A 23,540-nucleotide genomic window follows, 5' to 3' on the forward strand; every position below is an offset into this window, starting at 1 on the left:
TGTCCATGGGATTTTCTAAGCAAGAACACTGGAGTGGGTTGCCATTTCCTTCTCTAAAGAATCTTCTCGACCCAGGGATCAAACCCACATCTCCTGCATTGGCAGGAGGATTCTTTACCACTGAGCCACCAGAGAAGCCAAGCCCTCTGTTAGCGTTTACTACAAGCCTAACTTCTGACAACAAGCAGCACTGGGCCTGTTTTAATCAGAGGTCCTCCCTTGAAACTAGAGATATGAAGCCTAAAAGATTGTTAACCAATATTGTTTCAAATGTTTTTCTTACAGTTACTTTTATATACACACATGCTCACACATGTGTCATATATACAATATGTCATGTGTTATAGACATATTATATATATTATGTCATACAATATATACTTGTTAAAATCATATAGATATACTGTTATTAAGATCATATATAATTATTAAAATCATTTCTTTGGGACGTCCCTGGTGGTCCAGGGGCTAAGACTCTGTGCTCCCAATGCAGAGGGCCCAGGTTCGATCCCTGGTCAGGGAAACAGATCCCATGCGCCACAAGGAAAAGATCCCAAATGCCACAAGGGGAATGAAGTAAATATTTTTAAAAATCATTTCTTCAATATAGACTCAAGAAATAAAACAATTACCATGTTTATTTTAGCTCACAAGTGCTAATTTGAGATGCTTTAAGATGATTTAAGAGATGATTTAAGATGCTATATCAACAATTAACGAGATGTGAATAAAAGCTGTGATAATGAATGCACTGTGGTTGTGCAGGAGGATGTTTTTGCCCTTAGTAAATAAGATGCTGAGGTATTTAGTGGCTGTCTGGATGTCTGTAACTGATTCTCAAATGGTTGAGGCGGGAAGGGTTGTCCATAGAAAAAGAAAGCAAATGTGGAAATGTTAGTAATTAGTAAATCTGAGTGAAAGTTGGGTTGGTATTCATTGACTTTTCCTAAAAATTTTCTGTAGGTTTGAATCTCTTAAAAAAATGTGTTATATGAAATACATATTTCTTTTCATAACCATTCAACAACAGCCTCCTTCCTCCCAGGTAAAACAGAGCATAAGTATAGAAACCTGAGAAATTCTCTAAAATCTTGATTAAAATATATTACCAAAATCAGAACACTATTTTTTTATATTTTACAAGTAAAAGCAAAATGCCTGTCTTTAAGAAGTGAGCTAACACACAGTCAGTACCATGCACAGAAGTGTCTCAGTCACTCAGTCATGTCCAACTCTGCAACCCCATGTTTGTAGTCTGCCAGGCTCTCTTGTCCATGGAATTCTCCTGGCAAGAATACTGGAGTGGGTTGCCATGCCTTTCTCCAGGGGATCCTCCCAACCCAGGCATTGAACCCACGTCTCCTGCATTGCAGGCAGATGCTTTACCATCTGAGCCACAGGGGACCCCACTGATGCATACCATAGTCAAATAATCTGTAATAAAGGCTAGAATAACATACACAAGTCAGCTAAAATGCATGGAATGATCAAGGCTCAGGATTGATGGGAGCTTTCAAGAAATTCTATACATAAGATTTCACATTTGTTCTTCAAGGTAAATAAGGCCTTAGAATTTTAGAACTGAAAAGCATAGAGAGAAATATAGTGCAATATTTCAATCCTGAATCTGTACATAATATAACAAAGGGTCAGAGAAAAATAAATAAAAAATAGAAAAGGTCCATAAAAGTATGGATGTATACAAGTATTTAAATGCTTGTAAGTGCTTTTAAAGTTGATCTGGAACCCCTTCTTATGAGTTACAATCAGTATTGGAATAATGCTCCTGGGAAATGTCCTAATTCTTTCATGAAACTCTTTCCAAGAGAAATAAAATTAGTCTCCAATTTTAAATCCTGGCAGTTCCAAAAGTTTTAAGTAATTCCATTTGAATAAAAGTAAGTCAACTGTTTTCACAAGTTTTTAGAATGATTAACAAAATAGATTTGGCAAGGAAAAACAATGAAGACATAAAAAGCACATATGGGAACAGCAAATAATGAAAAAGTAGAAAAAAAGACCATGCTACTCGGCAATATTGCTTTGCCAAATGAAATCACAAATTATTGTGTATCTCCCCCCTACCCCACTTCTTAAACCTGCTTCTTGATGATACTTTACTCATTATTATTCAAAAAATTAAGCCGCTTCGGGTGGCAGGGTCTGGGGAAGGGGCAGCAGGTGCCATGTCGGCGTCCCAAAGGAGGCAAGAAGCCCCTGAAGCAGCCCAAGAAGCAAGACAAGGAGATGGATGAGATAAGACATTCAAACAGAAACAGAAGGTGGAGTAGAAGAAACTAAACATAAGAGCTAAAAGCTAAGGCCTCGGGGAAAGGCTCCCTGGTCACAGGTAGAATTAAGAAATCTGGAAAAAAGTAAGCTATCCCTTGCGTCTGAGGCAATGATGACCCTTAGTTCCATTTCTGTGTAAACATGTGGATTCCTTGCCATAACATCTGTTGCCATCTATAGCTAAAATGAAGTGCTGTCTTGGAAACATTTAAGAATAAACTTTGTAAAAAATAAAGAAAGAAAGAATTAACTTTGTAAAAAATAAACAAATAAATAAATAATAAATAATAAATAATTTAAGCACCTAATATGCACAAAGGGACTTTAAAGGCTATACATAATTTTTTCAAACTATTTAGTATTTGATCTTTTATTTCAGCATTTTTTTCTTGATGTGCACAAAATTATGTTTTTCAAAACTAAATAGGAAACTAAATTTTAAAAAACCCAACCCTTCATATTTGAGCTTTCTGAAATATGAACAGTGAGAAAATATCCTAATTCCACTTTGGAGAGAAAATATAATCTAAGGAGTAAAGAATCCAAGCGTACCCTTGGGACTCTGAACCATTAAGTAACCATCAAGGTGGCCCTTTATTGGATCTTGCCCTTAATTATGAAGTTCATGCAGTCTTAAGATTGGGTTTCAAAAACCATTAATAATTACCCTTAAATGGCAAACAAAAGGAAAATTTCACAATCAGGGTGGTGTGTCTGTTAAGACTATAAAAGTCACACGATCCGGCTCAGCTCCTCACACTCCTGTTTGGTTCTTCTAGCTGCCTCACTGCTGAACGGCCAGGTAAGTGTGCTTTTAGTACTTTTAGCAGCTCCTTCTGCTTCCTTTCAGAATGGTGTGAAAGATCATGGTCTAGAGAAAAAGTGGATTTGTGCCATCTAAAGATATTACCAGTAACTTAAGAGGCTAGAAGCTATGGTCAGCTTTCTTCAAGACCACAGCCTACAGTGTGCAGATCAGGTACAAGCGAAGAATGTCATAATTACTAGTAAAAGTATTTGACTTCAAAGCCTATCTTCTAACAGATGTACTCTAAGAACAGACATTTCACATACTATCTAAGATGATTATTTTAAAAACACATTCATTAGCAATCACTGGTACATTGCCATTTCCACAGTTCCTACCCTCCTCTCTCCTCCTCCTCCTCCTTTCTATCTCCTCCCCTCCCCTTCTGTTCTCTCTCACCTTGCCCAAAAGCACTCAACTCCTGCTGGCTATTATCAGTATAAAATACTCTGGCTTTCTGTTAAGTTCATTGTTTTCCCAATTTACAGGACACCAAAATGAGTGCCAAAAAGTCTCCAGAAGAACTGAAAGGCATTTTCGAAAAATATGCAGCCAAAGAAGGTGATCCAAACCAACTGTCCAAGGAGGAGCTGAAGCTATTGCTTCAGACGGAATTCCCCAGTTTGCTGAAGGTGAGTGCACCACCACAGAGTCCACTGACAGGGCAGGGATGGTGGGAAGGACAGGGAGAAGGGAGGACTCAGGGAGAGGCTAAGGTCCTCAATGACACTGATCAGAGCTCCATTTGGAGCAGAGCACCCAGCAGCCAAGGTGTGGGCATCACCTGAGAGAGGACACTTGAATGCATGCCTTCCTCCTCTGGGGTAGGCTACATTTCAGATGGCAAGCTCCTAGAAAGAACGGGCTTTGCCGTCTATCGCCCCCAGCCTTGACACACAGTTCCCGAGGTGCCCAGTCATAGTAAACAGAAGCCACGATTGTACTTTTACCAAGATAGGTTTGGAAGACCCCTAGGTCGCCAAGCAAACATACTAAGTCCTTCAGTCTGGGTTCGGCACCTCTGTGTCAAGCTTTAGGAAAACAAAGAGACCTGTACAATTATAGAAGTTGGACTTGGATGTGCTTCTCTGTTATAGGTAGGATCTCTCAACTAGACCAACACTTACTTGGCAATCTGTTAAGGAAACTGGCTTCATGCTGATAAATTGCCCTCCTGCGACACCTATTTCTATTTCAAAAGCATTTACATTTGTGTTAAGCACCTAAGTTTGTGTTAATGAGCAACAATATATTTCTAAACAACTTTTAGGAAAGGATTACATTTCCCCAGCCATAAAGTTTCTCATCAAAACCATCCCAGAGTTGTCAAAATCAAAATGCATCTAGAGGCAATAAGAAACAGGGAAAAACTGATTCTCTTTGCTCCTATACCCTTTCTTTCCCTTGGAACTAAAAATCATCTTCAAAATGGAAGCAACTGTGCAACTAACTGTTACATTTGACTTAGTCCCTATTTAGCTCTTACTTCAGAATCTGGTTCTCATATTTTAACCAGAAATGTCCCTTTTGCCAATATGACATATGAGGTTTATAGTTTCAGTTGCTGAGGTTTCTGTTTCTAGTACTAAAAAGCGAAGTAGCTGAATTTGATGACCTTATAATCAATTTTCTCACAGTTAAAATGTGAAACAACTTTTAAAAAGTTAAAGGCACTAGCAGAAAAAGAGATTTTCTAATTAAAAACCAACATTTCTAAGAAAGATTTAACTTTTCAAAAAACTCTTAAATTTTTCCAAAAGGAAGAAAAATAATAATAGGAATAAGAAAAAGAAGAAAAATAATAATCTGACAGGAAAGCCTAGGCAATCTAGTCAAGTTGTTTTTAAAGGTAAGATTGGTGAACTTTTCTGTATTTTTCTATATTTTATGTATTTCCTATAAAAAGCACATATGACTTTTCTAATTTGGATAAAGGTAGAATGACTAGTGGTAAGTTGTGAAAAATCTACATATGAAGTCATGTACTAATTGTATTTTCATACAGACTTTTTGTAAAACAGATGTTGAATAGCTAACTTACAGTGCGGTCTTGTGAGCGTAGCTAAGTGTCAAATGTCTTTGTAGGAATCTTAAGGGTTAAAACATACCTTGATGTAGAGATTTGCTGCACAACAGTGTGAACATACTTTAACATTACTGAACTGTATACTTAAAAATAGTTAAGATGGGGAATTTTATCTTATGTGTTTTCTACCAGAATTCAAAAAAGTTTTTTGAAGCTGACTTACAAACTAAACTGCTATTTCAATAGGTTTCCTGGATACCATTTTGCCAAAGAGACGCCTTACCTTAAATTCAGAGTTGTAATGGCTTTACAATTAGAGTTTTATGGTAGTGAAGGGGCTCAGAACAAGTCTCCCCGAAATATGCCACTTAAGCATGGAGATTATTTTGAACTAAAAGGAATCAAAACCCAGAAGATTCAGGGAAAGCTCTTAACCTCCCACTCAACTGCCTAAATTTACATTGGAAAGGGGAGCCTGTCCCAGGAAGAGAGCTCTTGCTTTAGATTCCTTTTTTCCTTAGAAATGTATTTGTATAACAGGCTAAATTTTTGTTTTCCAAACATCTCTGCCTTCCTATGAATGGCCTTCCTTCCCTTTGTATCCTTAGCTCAGGATGTTATATAAGCCTCAGTTACCTGGTTGCCCTTTGGGTCTCAAATTTTTATGGGGTACCCCATACGTATGTAATTAAACTTGTTTTTCTCCTGTTAATCTGTCTGTGTTGATTTAATTAATAGACCAGCCAAAGAACCCAGAAGGGAAGGAGGGAAATTTTTCCACCCCTACAGCACAGACAAAATTAAGTCTGCTTAAGTCACTACAGCAATACCATTAGTCAAAAGGGAGTCGGGCTGAACATGATCTGATGTTTTGATAACAAGCAGAGGTTCTCTGAGTGGTTGGTTCTCAGGATCAGCACTGCCCAGGAACTTGTTGGAAATATAGATTCTCAGATCTGACTCCAAGCCTAGTGAACTGGAAGCTCTGGGAGTAAAACCCCCAATCACCTTGGGTTTACTAAGGTCAGCAAGCCCACCTACCTGGTGTAAGAACCACTGAGCCAAAGTCACCTTGCATAGAAGTGGGCTGCAACACATGATTTGGGGGCAAAAACGGGATGGTTGCTGATCAAGGGGTTGAGCTCTAGAGTCCCTTCTTACCAGCTGGGAGCCCTGGGCAAGTCGTCTCAAAGCCTGTTTCCTCATCTGTAATGTGGATCTCCCCCACAAGGCAGCTGGGAGACTTACACAGGCCAAGGAAAAGCTTTGTCACAGAGCTGGCCCACAGCAAGCCCCTGGTCATATGCTGGCTCAGCCCTGGAGCTGGATGCTGAACTAGCTCCCAGGGAAACCTTAGAGCAGGGCCCCTCGGCAGCCAAGTGAAGCCCTGGGACTTCTCAAAAGAATGATTTAGATTACAAAGGAAACCAAGTATTTTAAAATATACATTATTAACTTCCAAATAATAAATGTGATATAGTTGGTTGTTATTTTTTTAATGGGGGGGTAGCCAGCTCTGTGACATGAAGCAATGCGACAACTAAGGTTTTTTTTTTTCATCTCTCACTGTCAGTAACGTGACTAAAAACTCAGTTGCCTTCTTGGAACATAGACGCGGTGTCTCTAATTTAATGTGCAGCAGTAACTGACTTGTTTCTCCCCCTTTTCTATTCCCTCCTTTTTGTCTAAAACCAGGGTCCAAGCACCCTCGATGAGCTTTTTGAAGAACTAGACAAGAATGGAGATGGAGAAGTTAGTTTTGAAGAATTCCAGGTGTTGGTGAAAAAGATATCCCAGTGAAGGAAAGAATAAAATATCATTCTCAGTACTGGAAGAAGAGTGCCTGGGATGTGGTCCTACTCTGTACGAAACCATCAATGTCGCCACTTAATTCTTTACAATTGTAATGATCCAACACTGAGGTCTAATTACTGAATTAAAAAATCCTTAAACATGTCTCACCTTGTCAAGTACTGACTCCTGGAGCTTACTAGATTTGAAAGTAACCTTAATTTGATGTACCTTTATCTAATTTACAGATTTATAAAGTGGAAAAAGGGGGGGGAGGGCCCAGAATAGTTCCATGATCATAGTTCCATGATCTTGACCAAAACCACAAAAATGGTGGCAGAGACTTGGAAAGAATTCTGATGAGTCAAACCAACTCCCTTCCTCCACTTGTCCGCCAGAATAACCCTCTCCCTGCTCTCCCTCTGCAGCCATGCAGGGGATCACATCATTCCCAACATTGACTCACATTTCACTCTAGTCAATGGCTAGTAAGAAACAGACTTCACAGAACAGACACTTGTCTTTAAAGTCATCTCCTAGCACCAGCTGTGCCTTTTCAATCACTGATCCTCTGGGGGAGCAGAAGGAACATAGGTCCAGAGAGTCAGCTTTATTCCATGACCAAACAGGTGGCCTTGGTTCTGGTATGTGATGTGAAAAATAAAAAGGACAGGAAAGCAGGGCCCTCCAGATCTGGCATCCTGTGTTGCTGGGATTCTGGGTATCTGAGAAGCAGCTAGCCCTCAAGTTCTGAAAGGTTGTTGTTGAATCACGACACTGGGATTCTCGGCCCCGAAGGAGAATTTAATCCAGGGCCAGAGCTTTTGTGTAATAAAGTTTTATTACAGTATAGAGGAGATAGAGAAAGCTTCTGACATAGGCATCAGAAGTGGGCAGAAAGAGTACCCCCCTGCTAGTCTTCAGCTGGATGTTATATAGTCACTAGTGAAGTCGCTCAGTCGTGTCCAACTCTTTGCAACCCCATGGACACCAGGCTCCTCCATCCATGGGATTTTCTAGGCAAGAGTACTGGAGTGGGTTGCCGTTTCCTTCTCCAGGGAACTTCCCGACCCAGGAATATAGTCACTAGCAGTCTGCTAATGAAAGAAAGGAATGTCTTAAAACTCAGAATGGCACCAGGCCCCTCACCCATAAGATGCATTTTGGGATAATCTTGGCACAAATGGTTCATCCTGGGCCATAAAATGATTAACTTGAATCTTGAAGAAGGACAGATCACCATACAAACAGTTTCATTTACATAGATGAGAGGGACAATATCTGAGTATAACATACTGGTTTATCAAGTAGGTTCTGAGCCAAAAGGCGGAACCAACTTGAAGACAGAGTTTGGGGTAAATGCATAGTACATTAGCATAGCTTAAGATAAACATTTCCATAAGAGAAAGGCATTGGTTATCTCTAGGTTTGAGAATAGTTAACTTCAGGTGAAAGCAGGTGTCATTATGGCAACACAGTATTTTAAGAGAAACCTCCTTTAAAATTTGTATAGAGAAGGAAAAAATATCGCTAGTTTGTTTCCTCCTGCCGCTTAAGAGAAATAAAAATGTCTGAGACTTGCAGGCTATTTTCTCCGTTTGGAGACCCTTGGCCTTTCTGCCTGTTGCCCTCTCAGTTCCACAAGCTGAGTCTAGTTCAGGGGAGGGAGGGAGAGATCAGGGAACATGGGAGGAGACTAACTTTCTTCTGCCCCCCACCTGACAGCTAAAATGACAAAGCCATATGAGTACAAGCTGGCCATGAGAGCCCACGACAGTGGTGCCATGGAAGCCAGGTTTTTATCCTGACCCCCACTCTCCTCTCCTCAGAAACACCAGCAAATCATCAGTGCTGCACACATTCTCTTTGATCAGCATCTTGACCTTTCTGTTCATTATCACCCTCCTAATGAGCCTCATTACACATTTTTTTCCCAATCACCCTTCCAATGAACATGAGCTAAAAAAAATTCTCTGCAAGGACACACACACACAAAAACGAGTATCAGTGTTTATATGTTAGTTAGTGTTAACATGTTTCAGTTCAGTTCAGTTCAGTCGCTCAGTCGTGTCCGACTCTTTGTGACCCCATGAATCGCAGCACGCCAGGCCTCCCTGTCCATCACCAACTCCCGGAGTTCACTCAGACTCACCTTCGAGTCAGTGATGCCATCCAATCATCTCATCCTCTGTCGTCCCCTTCTTCTCCTGCCCCCAATCCCACCCAGCATCAAAGTCTTTTCCAATGAGTCAACTCTTCGCATGAGGTGGCCAAAGCACTGGAGTTTCAGCTTTAGCATCATTCCCTTCAAAGAAATCCCAGCATTGATCTCCTTCAGAATGGACTGGTTGGATCTCCTTGCAGTCCAAGGGACTCTCAAGAGTCTTCTCCAACACCACAGTTCAAAAGCATCAATTCTTTGGCGCTCAGCCTTCTTCACAGTCCAACTCTTACATCCTTACATGACTACTGGAAAAACCATAGCCTTGACTAGACGGACCTTAGTCGGCAAAGTAATGTCTCCGCTTTTGAATATGCTATCTAGGTTGGTCATAACTTTTCTTCCAAGGAGTAAGGAGCAACCCCACTTCCAAGGAGTGGTGGCTGCCCGGGCGCAGGAGGGCCTAAAGGAGCCATCCCACGCTGAAGGTCAGAAGGGTGGCGGGAGGAGATACCCCTCATCCAAGATAAGGAGCAGCAGCTGTGCTTTGCTGGAGCAGCCGTGAAGAGATACCCCACGCCCAAGGTAAGAGAAACCCAAGTAAAATGGTAGGTGTTGCAAGAGGGCATCAGAGGGCAGACACACTGAAACCATACTCACAGAAATCTAGTCAATCTAATCACACTAGGACCACAGCCTTGTCTAACTCAATGAAACTAAGCCATGCCCGTGGGGCAACCCAAGACAGGCGGGTCATGGTTTACATGTTTAGTCCCCCTAAAACTGAATTCCCCTGCTAAGTTTATGACTAACCTATTAAAATCTCTTTTTTCCCAGGGATTCCCTGGCAGTTGAGTGGTTTAACACTTTGCACTTCCACTGCACAGGGTGAAGCTTCAATCCCTGGTTGAGGAACTAAGATCCCACATGCTGAGCAGTGTGGCCAAAAAATTTAAAATAAATAAGTAAAGATAGAGCAGACATAAATCTTAACAGTGGTAGAACATTAAAAAAAATCTTTTTTCCCTTTCTCATCCCTTCTGAGCTCAATCCTATGCTATCTGAACACTAATCAACCAGAGTCAGAGGACTGCAAGTGCTCCTGCGGATAGCATCCTTAAAGCACTCAGGTGGTTTCTCCAGGGCAAGATGAGCTAACAGATCATCCCCTCCCCAGGATCAGCTGGCCAAAGACTCAGAAACCTTAGACATCTTGACTTCTGAAACTGTGATTAACAAATGTCACAAGACAATGATTAACCCCAGTATTTATTTTTTGGCCACACCAAATGGCATGTGGAATCTTAATTCGCAAACAAGGATTGAACCCAAACCCCGTGTAGTGAAAGCACGCACTGGAGCACTAGGGAAGGCCCTAACACCAGCCTCTTTGTTCTTGCCTTTTAAAAGGAAGACCAAGTTGGAAAGGATCTGAGGTTTGTCTCCCACTCCCTTTCCTGGCACCTGCAATAAACCCTTGCTCTTGAGAAACCTGTATGCAGGTCAGGAAGCAACAGTTAGAACTGGACGTGGAACAACAGACTGGTTCCAAATAGGAAAAGAAGTACACCAAGGCTGTATATTGTCACCCTGCTTATTTAACTTATATGCAGAGTACATCACGAGAAACGCTGGGCTGGAAGAAGCACAAGCTGGATACAAGATTGCTGGGAGAAATATCAATAACCTCAGATATGCAGATGACACCATTCTTATGGCAGAAAGTGAAGAAGAACTAAAGAGCCTCTTGAAAGTGAAAGAGGAGAGTGAAAAAGTTGGCTTAAAGCTCAACATTCAGAAAACGAAGATCATGGCATCTGGTCCCATCACTTCATGCCAAATAGATGGGGAAACAGTGGAAACAGTGGCTGACTTTATTTTGGGGGGCTCCAAAATCACTGCAGATGGTGTCTGCAGCCATGAAATTAAAAGACGCTTACTCCTTGGAAGGAAAGTTGTGACCAACCTAGACAGCATATTAAAAAGTAGAGACATTACTTTGTCAACAAAGTTTCGCCTAGTCAAGGCTATGGTTTTTCCTGTGGTCCTGTATGGATGTGAGAGTTGGACTATAAAGAAAGCTGAGTGCCAAAGAATTGATGTTTTTGAACTGTGGTGTTGGAGAAGACTCTTGAGAGTCCCTTGGACTGCAAGGAGATCCAACCAGTCCATCCTAAAGGAGATCAGTCCTGGGCGTTCATTGGAAGGACTGATATTGAAGCTAAAACTCCAGTACTTTGGCCACCTGATGTGAAGAGCTGACTCATTTGAAAAGACCCTGATGCTGAGAAAGATTAAGGGCAGAAGGAGAAGGGGATGACAGAAGATGAGATGGTTGGAGGGCATCACCAACATGGGTTTGGGTGGACTCCGGGAGTTGGTGATGGACAGGGAGGCCTGTGGTTCATGGGGTCGCAGAGTCAGACACAACTAAGCGACTGAACTGAACTGAACTCACAGCAAATACTTACTGTCAGAGTTTGGCTTTCTGTGCAGAGAGCACACAAGCCCTTGCTTGGTTTGAAGGAAAGGACTGGGCAGATGAGGGACAGAGGTGTGAGAACCACTTCTGATTTCATATTTTATTATACATTTTTTATTTTTCAACCCTGTGGATGTGTGTCCCGTCAAAAAGAATATGTGTCCGACTCAGGGATCAAACCCACATGCGACTTTTTGTGACCCCATGGATATAGCATGCCAGGCTCCTCTGTCCATGGGATTCTCCAGGCAAGAATACCAGAGTGGGTTGCCATTTCCTTTTCCAGGGGATCTTTCTGACCCAGGAATCAAACCCACGTCTCTTAAGTATCCTGCATTGGCAGGGGTATTCTTTACCACTAGTGCCACCTGGGAAGCCCATCAAAAAGAATTAAAGAAAATTTTTAATAAAAAGACAACTTTTGTAAAATACCATATTGCTGCTTTTCATAATGAACTTCTTTGCATCCTCCTTTTTATTTGGAATAGTCAGAGCATACAACTATCTAAATTCTGGGAAATGCATCAGAAGCTATTTCAAAACTCAGAAATTTAACCAGAGAAAAAGAAAAACAAGTTATAACCCTTCCACCAAGAAACAAAGATTTTTATACACCATGAGGGAATGTTTAAACACAATTTGTATCATTCTAATCCAACACAAGAGCATTCTCATAGCATCAAAAGCCTTAAACAGTTCTAATGATTAATTATACTCCACTGTAGGGATACCCCTTAACGGTCTCAACTATTTCCCCACTGTGGGGCATTAGGATTACTGTCATTTTTGATTCTTCTAACTAATGTTATAGTGAATACCTGTTCACTTCTTTGTCAATATATCAGGTTTTCTTAGGAGAATTTCTGAGAAGTAAATGTCTGACCAGACGGAATCAATATTTTTATGGTTTGTGAGACCATCTAGTGGCTCAGAGGTTAAAGCGTCTGCCTGCAATGCGGGAAACATGGGTTTGATCCCTGGGTTGGGAAGATCCCCTGGAGAAGGAAATGGCAGCCCACTCCAGTATTCTTGCCTGGAGAATCCCATGGACGGAGAAGCCTGGTGGGCTACAGTCCCCAGGGTCGCAAAGAGTCGGACACGACTGAGTGACTTCACTTTCACTAGTTAATTCCCAAAAAGTTGTATTGATTCATATTTCCACAAACAGGTAGGAGAGTGCCAGCTTCACTCCTCAGACAGCATTCATCAGCTTCATTTTACCTACTTCATTAGTTGCAACAGTGCACATCTTTTACTCATCTATGGTTTTTATAGGAATCTCCCAACTACAGATGGTACCCAAATTACCATGGTTCAGCTTTCCATTTTTCAACCCTAAAATGGCACAAAAGCAGTGTGCATTCAGTAGAAACTGTACATCAATTTTTGAATTTTGGTCTTTTCCTGGGCTTACAATATGCAGTATGAGTCTCTCGTGATGCTGGGTGGCAGCAGTCACAGCTTCCAGTCAGCCACACCATCAAGAGGGGAAACAACTGACACACTGACAACCATTCTGCAACCAGACAACCATTGTTTTTCACTTTCAGTACAGTATTAAATACATTGTGAAACCAAGCAGGACTCTGAAAGGACCTCCTGGGTACAAGCCCCTCTGTGTCCCCTGTTTGTTTGTATAAAAAGCTTTCATCTCCTAGGCCTTCCTCAGATTTCAAAGAGAAAATCCAGTCAATGATTAAAGAAGTGGAAAATGCAGAAAGAGAAAGCAGTCAAGCAAGGAAGGTAATAATAGCTTAAACAATAGTCACAGGACTCCTAGTTCCCCCTGAAGGGTACAGATAACAATCTGATCCATATCTTTGAGCTGTTCTGCAGAAACTAAGTTGATGATGTTGAGTACATGCTGACCACAAAAGCACGTAGACCTCAGACTGGTTGGAACCAGAAGACTGATGACTGAGATTCCCGAAACACCATCCTGTTACTTTACCACCAACCAATCAGAAGAATGTCCGTGAGCTAATCAGGCACCCTACGACCCTCACCCATAATATTGGCTTTAAAAACCCTTGCCTAAAAGTCACCAGGGAGTTTGGGTCTTTTGAGCACAAGCTGCCCATTCTCCTTGCTTGGAGGCCTGCAAATAAATGCTGTCCCATCCTTCAGCACAACCTGGTGTCAGTAGACTGGCTGTGCTGTGCATCAGGCAGGTGGATCCAAGTTTGGTTCAGTAACAATTTAATGAGATTTTCAACACTTTATTATGAGATAGGCTTTGTGTGAGATGGTTTTTCCAACTGTAAGCTAATGTAAATGTTCTGAACACATTTAAGGCTAAACTATGATGTTCAATAGGTTACGTGTATTAAAAGCATTTTCAGCTTCCAATACTCAGGGCATAACCCCAGCATAAGTCGAGGAAGATCTTTATTTCCCCACTGAGTTTATGGTTGGGTACTGTTTTGTTGAAAGATATTCTTTCTCTCATTTGAAGTACTATTTCAAGTTTGTTATGAGATTGTGACTACTAGGGTATAGATACTATACACTGCCTATTTAGTGTTTGTGATGATATGGGGGTTCACTCTTTTGTTTGATCAATATGATGCATTAATCAATTTAATTCCCAGGATAAACACACTATCCAGTCAGGACTGATTATCCCTTAAATGCTGTTAAGGGATAGACACTTTGACATTTTATTTAAGGTTTTTACATCTTTATTAATAACCAACATTAGTCTATAGCTTGGAGTTTTATTTTTTGTTGCACATGCTTTGTTGAGTTCTAATATTTAGGTCATGCAAGCTTCCCATTTTTGTCTATGTTTTCAATCTCAATCAGCCCCTCACATAGTAAATACACACTGTCTTTCAACTCCAACATACGTAAAGCACCTACTATAGGCAAGGCATTATACAAGATGCCATAAGATATGCAAATTTCCAGACCTCTGAGATCCTAAGTCAATGATTCTGGAATTATGCCAGGGAAAGGCTTAACCTAAGAAGTAGTATTTCAACTGGGATTTGTAGGAGCTACGTTAAAGAGAACTTGCAGGGAAGTTGAAAAAGAGAGAAAACACATCAAATCAACATCAAGTTGTTAAGAAGGAGGCCATTTTTGTCTGCCCTTCTAAGATCTTCTGGCTGGTCTAAGAGTTACACTGACATGAACAAGAGAAAATCAAGCAAAAGTTTAATAACATGAATACATGGGAGAGACCCAGGAAAACTGAGTGACTCACCAAAATGTCCAAAACCCTCACCTTAAATACCAACTTCAACTACAGACAAGAGGATGTTGAAAGTGGGGAGAGTCAGTTATGGGCGGTGACCAAGAAAAGCACAGTCAACAAGGGTAAGATTGTGATGCAGATTTATGCCCTGCCTGGAGTCTTTTCTTCCCTCTCATCCCTCTGTTTTCCACACCAGTTGAATCTTCCTAAAGCACCCATTTCTATTGGAAAGGCTTCAGCAAGAGTTCAGTATTTGGAAGATATGTCACAGCTGATAGGCATTATTCTTACTCATTCCCTGTTGCCTTCAGGACTAATCCTGACACTAATACTCAAGGACCTCCACAAATTAGCACCAATCTCCTTTATTTCCTTCCACTTCCCGCCAGGAGCAATGTGCTTTGCTCATGCTCTTTTATGGCCAAATCTTAGACATTCCAGCCTACATATGCCTCCCCTCCTTTCAATGAAGTCTCCTAACATTTGACAATCTTCCCTTCTTACTTTAACCCACAGTATTTCCCCCGCAAACCCTGAATTCTTAACTATTCAAGGCCTACCTGTGCTGTACAATACTGTGGCCACTAGATTAAGTGGCTATTGACATTTAAATCAATTTTAAAAAATTCAAAATTCAGTTCCTTGGCCACTCTAGCTAAATTTCAAATGCTCCATAGCCCAGTGTGGCTAGTGGCTGCCATAAAGGTGGCACAGACCCAGAACACTCTCATGGCAGAAGTCCTGGTTGTCAGGGCTCGTAGCACTGAGGGTGTACTCACATTCTGTCCACACATTTGTTTCTACATTTCACAAGTTTACATCTTATGTCTCCAACTAAACTGCAAGTAGGGTTGTGGCAGCTGCTCATTTGTAATGCACTATATTTAGGACGGTACTTAAGTGGATGAGCGCCAAATGCACAGTGAGTTTTTTTCTTCTTAATAATCTCTTTTCACTAGAATCCAGTTATTTCTACTGCAAAAAAAAATATCCTTCAAGTTGTTGAAATATCTATTCCCAAGGCATTTCCCGTTGAGCTAAAGGTACAAAAGCTTTAAAATGCATTAGCTTTGAAGTACTCATTTAGTCATTTGGTCATTGTTAAAATTATGGACTACCCTTGTTGATTCACTAATGCGGGCTTACTCCCAAGAAGCCTTAGCCATTAAGCAGCAGCCATCATGCCTGGAAGAATTTTCTTTCCCAGATCGAAAATAGTTACTATGGCCAACCAACAGCCTGATATCAACTCTGAACCTACAGTCCCCACAGAGACAGGATTAAATGACTATTAGGCTCCCAGACTGATCCATAAAAAGATATTTTACCCATAGTATAGCTGTCTTCCTGACAGCTACTTTTATGGGAAAAAACTTCTTTAGCCCAAACTAAGCTCCAAATGACTTCTTTAGGATTGCTTTGTTAGCTGGGAGATGCTCATTATAATATGTTCGAAATTAAAGCAGTCTTCAAAGTTATAAAAGTTACCTGGAAGGTTACTCTAAGTGGCTGTCTGGGTTTTTTAACCCTCTTAATTTGCTTTCCATATGAAATTGTTGAAAAATAAATGAAAGTAGAAAATAATTCAAACAGGGCTACAACTAAAGGCAGGAAAATGTTATGCGTCAATTATGCTTAATATATAACACACCTGAATCCATTTTTTATTATATGTGACTCTATCACACATCAACTGTGTCAGATATGAAATTAATTTTGACTTTGAAAATCCTTGGATCAAAAAGGGGTAAAAGAAGTCAAATCAATGATAAATAAAACTGAAATAATATCAAATGCCACAATCTCAAGTCTCCATTTGCATCTGCTTAAAATGATTCACATTTCTCACTTTTCCTCACCAAGACCACCATCCAAGGGTACATGTATGAAAGGAAAATCAACACGGAGTCAGTACTACAGAGAGAACTCTCTAAAATGGAGCTAGGAGGCCGTAAAGGAAGTATGACTTATGCACATGTCAGCTTGGATGGAATCTGACCTTTTGACCTGATGAAGTCATCAGAACTGATACTGAACAGGACCCTTTCGGGCTCCTTTTCTGTGTTCTCCTTTCTTGATTACAGGAAATAGGCTTCATTCAGTCTCCATGACCTTCCCTGAGTTTCAGTGAGCAGGTTCAAACAGATGCTAATTAGGGAAGGGAGGGGATGCAGAGAGAAGGGAGAAAGAGTCAAAAGAAACAATAGTGCAGCCTTGGGCAGGGTCCTGGTCCCCCCTCCAGGGATACACAGAACAATATTTTTGAGTTGTTTTACAGATATGGAAACCCCCACCAGTTGGGAGAAGTTAATTGAGAGCTGCCCACAAGCTCTAGACCCCAGACCTGATGGAACCAGAAGACTGATGATGCTGACTCCCACTTACCTCACCACCAACCAATCAGAAGACTGCCCATGAGCTGACTACCCCGTCTTTGAACCATTACTGTAAAACTTTTTACCTCACTACTTCCTCTAGATTAGAACACAGTTTTGAGGGCATCAGCCCACTGTGTCCCCTTTTGTGTGGCAAACCAATAAAGCTATTCTTTTCTACTTTGCCCAAAACTCTGTCTCCAAGATTTAATTCAGTGTTGGGGTACAAAGGCTGGATTCAGCTTCAGAACACCTGCCAGAACGTATTGGACCCCTACCCTAAAACAACTTATGATTCCTCAAGGGCAAATATTATCTGATTCACATCAGAGGCCATCACAATTCTTACCAGGAAACTTTTAACATCTTGGCTTTTTGTCTTTATAAGCCCTGACTCTTTCTCTTCCTTATAACACACTTTTGCTGCTGCTGCTGCTGCTGAGTCGCTTCAGTCGTGTTCGACTCTGTGCGACCCCACAGACGGCAGCCCCCAGGTTCCCCCATCCCTGGGATTCTCCAGGCCAGAACACTGGAGTGGGTTGCCATTTCCTTCTCCAATGCATGAAAGTGAAAAGTGAAAGTGAAGTCACTCAGTCATGTCCGACTCTTAGCAACCCCATGGACTGCAGCCTACTAGGCTCCTCCATCCATGGGATTTTCCAGGCAAGAGTACTGGAGTGGGGTGCCATTGCCACACAATTTTAGGGTTACCCAAATCTGTGTCTCCCAAATTGGAATTTTTTTTTTTGGCCACACTGCACAGCTTGTGGAATCTTAGTTTCCCAACAAGGGATGGAACCTAGGCCCCCAGCAGTGGAAGTGTGGAGTCCTAACCACTGGCAGGGAATTCTCCTGAATGCAATTCTTAAGATTCTGAAGAAATTCTTATTTGAAATCTCCTGAATTTTCTTTTAGTTGACACAAGTCTGTGTTGATGTGTTTGAATGCGGATTCTGTTTTCAGATTCTCTTTCCATAGCTAACATAAATTCAAATGTTTAAAGTTACTATTTTCAATAAATAGAAAAGAAATGCTAAAAAGTATGCATATCCACATCCCTAAACATCAGATTGAGATCATTCTTCCTATATAGATCTCAAAAGTAAAAAATATTCTAAATAAAAACTCTACAATGCCACAAGCTATCTTCTACATGAACTGGAGAGATCTGAAGGCAAATTCAAAGTCAAGGGTGTCAGCAGCATCCGTGTGATTGAGACAGAGTCAGAATACAAATCAGCTACAGCTATTTTCCTGTTACGCATCATCTAGAAGACAGGTGAAGCTACTGGAAAGAAAAGCAATGACAAACCTAAATAGAGTATTAAAAAACAGAGCCATTACTTTGCCTACAAAGGTCTGTTATAGTCAAAGATATGGTTTTTCTAGTAGTCATGTGCGGATATGAGAGCTGGACCATAAAGAAGGCTGATTGCCAAAGAACTGATGCCTTCAAACTATGGTGCTGGAGAAGACTCTTGAGAGTTCCTTAGACAACAAGGAGATCAAACCAGTCAATCCTAAAAGAAATAAACCCTGAATATTCATTGGAATGACTGATGCTGAAGTTGAAGCTTCAATACCTTGGCCACCTTATGTGAAGAGCCAACTCATTGGAAAAGACCCATGCTGGGAAAGATTGAAGACAGGAAGAGAAGGGGGTGACAGAGGATGAGATGGTTGGATGGCATCACCAATTCAATGGACATGAGTTTGAGCAAACTCCAGGAGATAGTGAAGGACAGGGAATCTTGGTGTGCTGCATTCCATGGGGGTCACAAACAGTCGGACAGGACTGAGCAACTCAACAACAACAAGTCAGACTTGCTATAATAGAACCTAAATATTCCGCAAAGTCCCAGAGCCTTCTATTTCACCCTGTGGATTAAGCAGAGGAATGACACAATGAAATAAATTTTACTCATTCTCTCCTGGGACTTCCAGACTCAGAGTCTACCTTCATTCTTAGTAAACCATTTCTCATTTGATGTGTATGAGATGCCTCTTAGATATCCTGTATGCCAGTGTCTCTGTTGATTTAGTAAGCAACCATAAGACTAATCATGCACGCCAAAGGAAGGTCACAATGGCCCATGAAGGGGAGCAGAATTTGCTACCTCAAAATATGTCTCTTTGGCATAAAGATTATAGTGGGCTGATTCTTTTTAAGAAACAGCAGACAGAGGAGAAGCTCTAACAACCTAGTGGGAACTTTCCTGGCAGTCCAGTGATTAAGACTCTGCGCTCCCACTGCAGGGAACTAGGATCCCACATCCCACATGCCCTGAGGCAAAACCAAACCAAATAACATTAAAAATAAAAATAAAAACAGAGTTGAAGTTACCCTTTGTCAGAGACATTTACATTTATAAAGGAAACCTCCATATGTAAGGGCTTTCCTTGTGGCTCAGCTGGTAAAGAATCTGCCTGCAATGTGGGAGACCTGGATTCAATCCCTGGGTTGGGAAGATCCCCTGGAGAAGGGAAAGGCTACCCACTCCAGTATTCTGGCCTGGAGAATTCCGTGGACTGTAGTCCATGGGGTCGCAAAGAGTGGCACATGACTGAGAGACTTTGACTTTCCATTTGTAAAGGTGTCACTGTACCAGGATTTCCCTGCTGGCTCAGATGGTAAAATCGTCTGCCTACAATGCAGGAGACCCAGGTTCGATCCCTGGGTTGGGAAGATCCCCTGGAGAAGGAAATGGCAACCCACTCCAGTATTCTTGCCTGGAGAAATCCATGGACAGAGGAGCCTGGTAGGCTACAGTCCATGGGGTCGCAAAGAGTCAGATACGACTGAGCAACTTCACTTTCACTCCCTCACTGTACCAGGAAGAGAAAGATAACTCTAGATCTCTAGAAACTCTTAACAATGGAGAAGGCATGGACTTAAATCTGCATGACAACCTTACCCTTGTTTACTGTGCTTTTGCCTTGAAAATCTCCCATAAATAACAACATCTTCTTTACTCTTTAGCTGGAGATGGTACTTAAGATGGTGGCTTGGGCCATTCTGGGGAGTTACTCAGGGTTTCCTGGGTACACTGGAGGTATCCATGTTACTAAGCTTCTGCTTGTTCGCCCCCCGCCCCCACCATCCCCGCCGTTAATCTGCCTTTTGTTACAGGGGTCTCAGCCAAAAACCTAGAAAGGTAGAGGGAAAATTATTTTTTCTCTCCCATATCCATGAAACAGATTTCAGCTGCAAATATATCCTAAAGGAGGCTCCTGGTTTCCAAATTATTTACTTTTTTAGTGAGAAGGGGTAGGATGGCTATTACCCTCTGTAAGTCACTGTTATTTGCTCAAGTTTAAGAGATTCCTGAGGCTTCCTGGTGTTTGCTGCCTGGTGATTCTATTACCTTAGTCTTTTTCTTTAATAAGACTTCTCCCCATCCTCACAAATGCTGGCTCTTAAGGCTATTTTTCTCCAACAAACTGATTGTAGGCCATAAAGATGTTCAGTAGCAATTAGGTTTTATTGTTCTCATCTCACTTATGAGTATAGAAGCTATCAAAATGTAAAATGTAAATGTACATTTCCTCCAACTTCTCAATTCCTCTTCTAAGAATTTATCCTATAGAAGTGTGTATGTGTGGCTAGAAGGACATATGTACAGATACTAATTTGCAGCATGATTTAAAGCAGCAAATAATGGATACAACCTAAATATTCATCAATATAAGACTGTTTAAATAAAGAATGATGCATATATTAACAGCAAGGCAAGCATTTGGAAGGTCCCTGTGCACTGAAGTGGAGTGATGAGTACAATGCAAGGGGAATGATGTCTTAGGTATGCCAGCATATGTATTTTTAAAGGAACATATATCCACATATGTAAGCAGGTAGGCGTTTGTATACACACACACACAATCTTTAGCAGAATAACAAAAGAAATGAATGAAGGTAGTCACCTCTGGGTAAGGGAACTGAGGTGAGGTAGGGGCACATAAAAAGCAGTTTTAAACCTTTTCTTTAGGGCTTTACTTTTTTATCCTGTGTATAAATATTTTAAAAATACACACACACAGTAAAGGATAGTCAAGGTATAAGCCTTGCCAAAGCTATCTAACAGTGGCACCTACTGGTAAAGTCAGTTCCTACCCCAAAGTATTCTCTAAGAGAAGAAATCCCAATGTTTGCCTGGCACAGCCATTTCAGCCATTAGTCAGGAAATATGTTTCTATTAAAGCCTTATAAGGAACTCTTCATTCGTATTAAGTCTTCTGAGCATAAGACTTAAAAGTACCATCTGGCTGGAAAGTTATGGTTCATTATAGTCTGAATTGCAAGCTATAAAAACGAGTGGAGAATATCTCTATATCCTTCCACAGAGTGATCACCACTCCAGCAGAGAATGTTGAGTGAAAAAAAGCCAGGCAGAAAAAATATGCAGAGTCTGCTGTCATTTATCTAAGAAGGGTAGGGGCTTACAAATATATGTGTTTACCTGTATGTTTTTTAATGGAAAGATAACTCTTTAAAGAAAAAGAATTAATGGTTGCCATAAGAAAAGGAAGGGACTGTTCTGAGGGGAGAGGAAAAGAACTAGATTTCTCTATCATATGACATCCCTTATATGCGAAATCTAAAAAGAAATGATACAAATGAACTTACTTACAAAATGGAAACAAACTCACAGACTTACAGAACGAACTTACACTTATTGGTGGGAAAGTTAGGGGGAAAGGATAATTAGAGAGTTTGGGATGGACATGTCCACACTGCTATATTTAAAATGGATAACCAACAAGGGCCTACTGCATAGCACATGGAACTCTGCTCAATGTCATATGGCAGCCTGGATGGGAGAGGAGTTTGGGGGAGAATGGATACATGTATACGTATGGCTGAGTCCCTTTGCTGTTCACCTGAAACTATCACAACAGTGTTCATCGGCTATACCCCATGTAAAATAAAAAGTTACAAAAAAAAAAAAAACTAGATTTCTCTAAATCAGTGCTTCTCAAAGGAGACTATTTTGCCTGTGTCCCCAGGGTATGTTCTGCAATGTCTGGAGATGTTTTTAGTGTCACAGTTGGGGGTTGGGAGGAAAATACAACAGATATATAGATGGTAGAGGCCAGGGATGCTACTGAACATCCTACAATAAACAGGACAACTATCTGGCCCCAAATATCAATAATGTATCTAATAAGGAACTTATACCTAGAATATATTAAAAAACACTTCCAACTTAATAAGATGACAACGCAATTTAAAGTAGGCAAAGGATCTGAATAGACAGTTCTCCAAACATGACATACACGTGGTCAATAAGCATACGAAAAGATGTTTAACAACCTTAGACATCAAGGAAATGTGAATCAAACCCACAGTAAGCTACAACTTCACTCCCACTAGAATGGCTATACAACTGACCCTTTAACAACACAAGGCTTAGGGGTACTGACCCCTCAAGTAGTCAAAAAATCAAATATAACTTTACAGTTGGCCCTCCATATCCACAGTTCCACACCCACAAATTCAACCTACTGTCAAGAGTATAGTATTGTGGTATATATTTATTGGAAAAAAAAAACACCAAAATTGAAAAAGACACATGTATCCTAATATTCATTGCAGCACTATTTACAACAGTGAGAACATGGAAGCAAACTAGATGTCCATCAACAGATGTATGGATAAAGAAGTTGTAGCATATATACACAATGGAATACTACACAGCCATAAAAAGGAACACATTTGAGTCAGTTCTAATGAGGTGGATAAATCCACAGACTTCCCTGTAGCTCAAACAGTAAAGAATCTGCCTGCGATGCAGGAGACCAGGGTTCGATCCCTGGGTTGGGAAGTTCTTCTGGAGAAGGGAATGGCAATCCATTCCAGTATTCTTGCCTAGAGAATTCCATGGACAGAGAAGTCTGGTGGGATACAGTCCATGGGGTGGCAAAGAGTCGGACACGACTGACCAACTAACACACACAATGAGGTGGATGAACTTAGAACCTACTATACAGAGTGAAGTGAGTCAGAAAGAGAAAGATAAATACCATATTCTAACACATATATATGGAATCCAGAAAATGGCACTGAAGAATTTATTTACAGGGCAACAGTGGAGAAACAGACATGGAGAACAGACTTATGGACATGGGGAGGGGGAGGAGAGGGTGAGATGTACGGAAAGAGTAACATGGAAACTTACATTACCATATGTAAAATAGACAGCCAACGGGAATTTGCTGTATGAGTCAGGGAACTCAAACAGGGGCTCTGTAACAACCTAGAGGGCTGGGATGGGGAGGGAGATGGGAGGAAGTTTCAAAAGGGAGGGTATATATGTATACCTATGGCTGATTCATAGTGAGGTTTGACAGAAAACAGCAAAATTCTGTAAAGCAATTATCCTTCAATAAAAAATAAATTAATTAAAAG

General features: G+C 40.9%; 2 protein-coding genes and 2 non-coding genes across 11 annotated transcripts in view; 3 read left to right on the forward strand and 1 right to left on the reverse strand.

The window, feature by feature from the left end:
• CTPS2 (CTP synthase 2) overlaps positions 1 to 23,540 on the reverse strand; it is a 113,738-nt gene that overhangs the window by 47,339 nt on the left and 42,859 nt on the right. The gene's annotated exons all lie outside the window — the stretch shown is intronic.
• TRNAG-CCC (transfer RNA glycine (anticodon CCC)) lies at positions 451 to 523 on the forward strand. The gene has a single exon. It is a non-coding gene; the product is annotated as a tRNA-Gly (tRNA).
• S100G (S100 calcium binding protein G) lies at positions 3,048 to 7,082 on the forward strand. The gene is made up of 3 exons (XM_004021937.5): positions 3,048 to 3,094; positions 3,589 to 3,732; positions 6,822 to 7,082. Exons 2-3 carry the CDS (start codon positions 3,598 to 3,600, stop codon positions 6,924 to 6,926), a joined length of 240 nt encoding a protein of 79 aa, XP_004021986.1. The 5' UTR covers positions 3,048 to 3,094; positions 3,589 to 3,597; the 3' UTR covers positions 6,927 to 7,082.
• On the forward strand, positions 19,748 to 19,820 carry TRNAC-ACA (transfer RNA cysteine (anticodon ACA)). Its single transcript has one exon. It is a non-coding gene; the product is annotated as a tRNA-Cys (tRNA).

The sequence above is a fragment of the Ovis aries genome, chromosome X (genome assembly GCF_016772045.2).
Source record: "Ovis aries strain OAR_USU_Benz2616 breed Rambouillet chromosome X, ARS-UI_Ramb_v3.0, whole genome shotgun sequence".
NCBI lineage: Eukaryota > Metazoa > Chordata > Mammalia > Artiodactyla > Bovidae > Ovis > Ovis aries.

Excerpts from the sequence above, each read along its gene's own strand:
- S100G (XM_004021937.5), top strand. The coding sequence starts at position 3,598 with ATGAGTGCCAAAAAGTCTCCAGAAGAACTGAAAGGCATTTTCGAAAAA. Across the intron at positions 3,733-6,821 it reads AATTCCCCAGTTTGCTGAAG|GGTCCAAGCACCCTCGATGA; the intron begins GTGAGTGCACCA and ends GTCTAAAACCAG.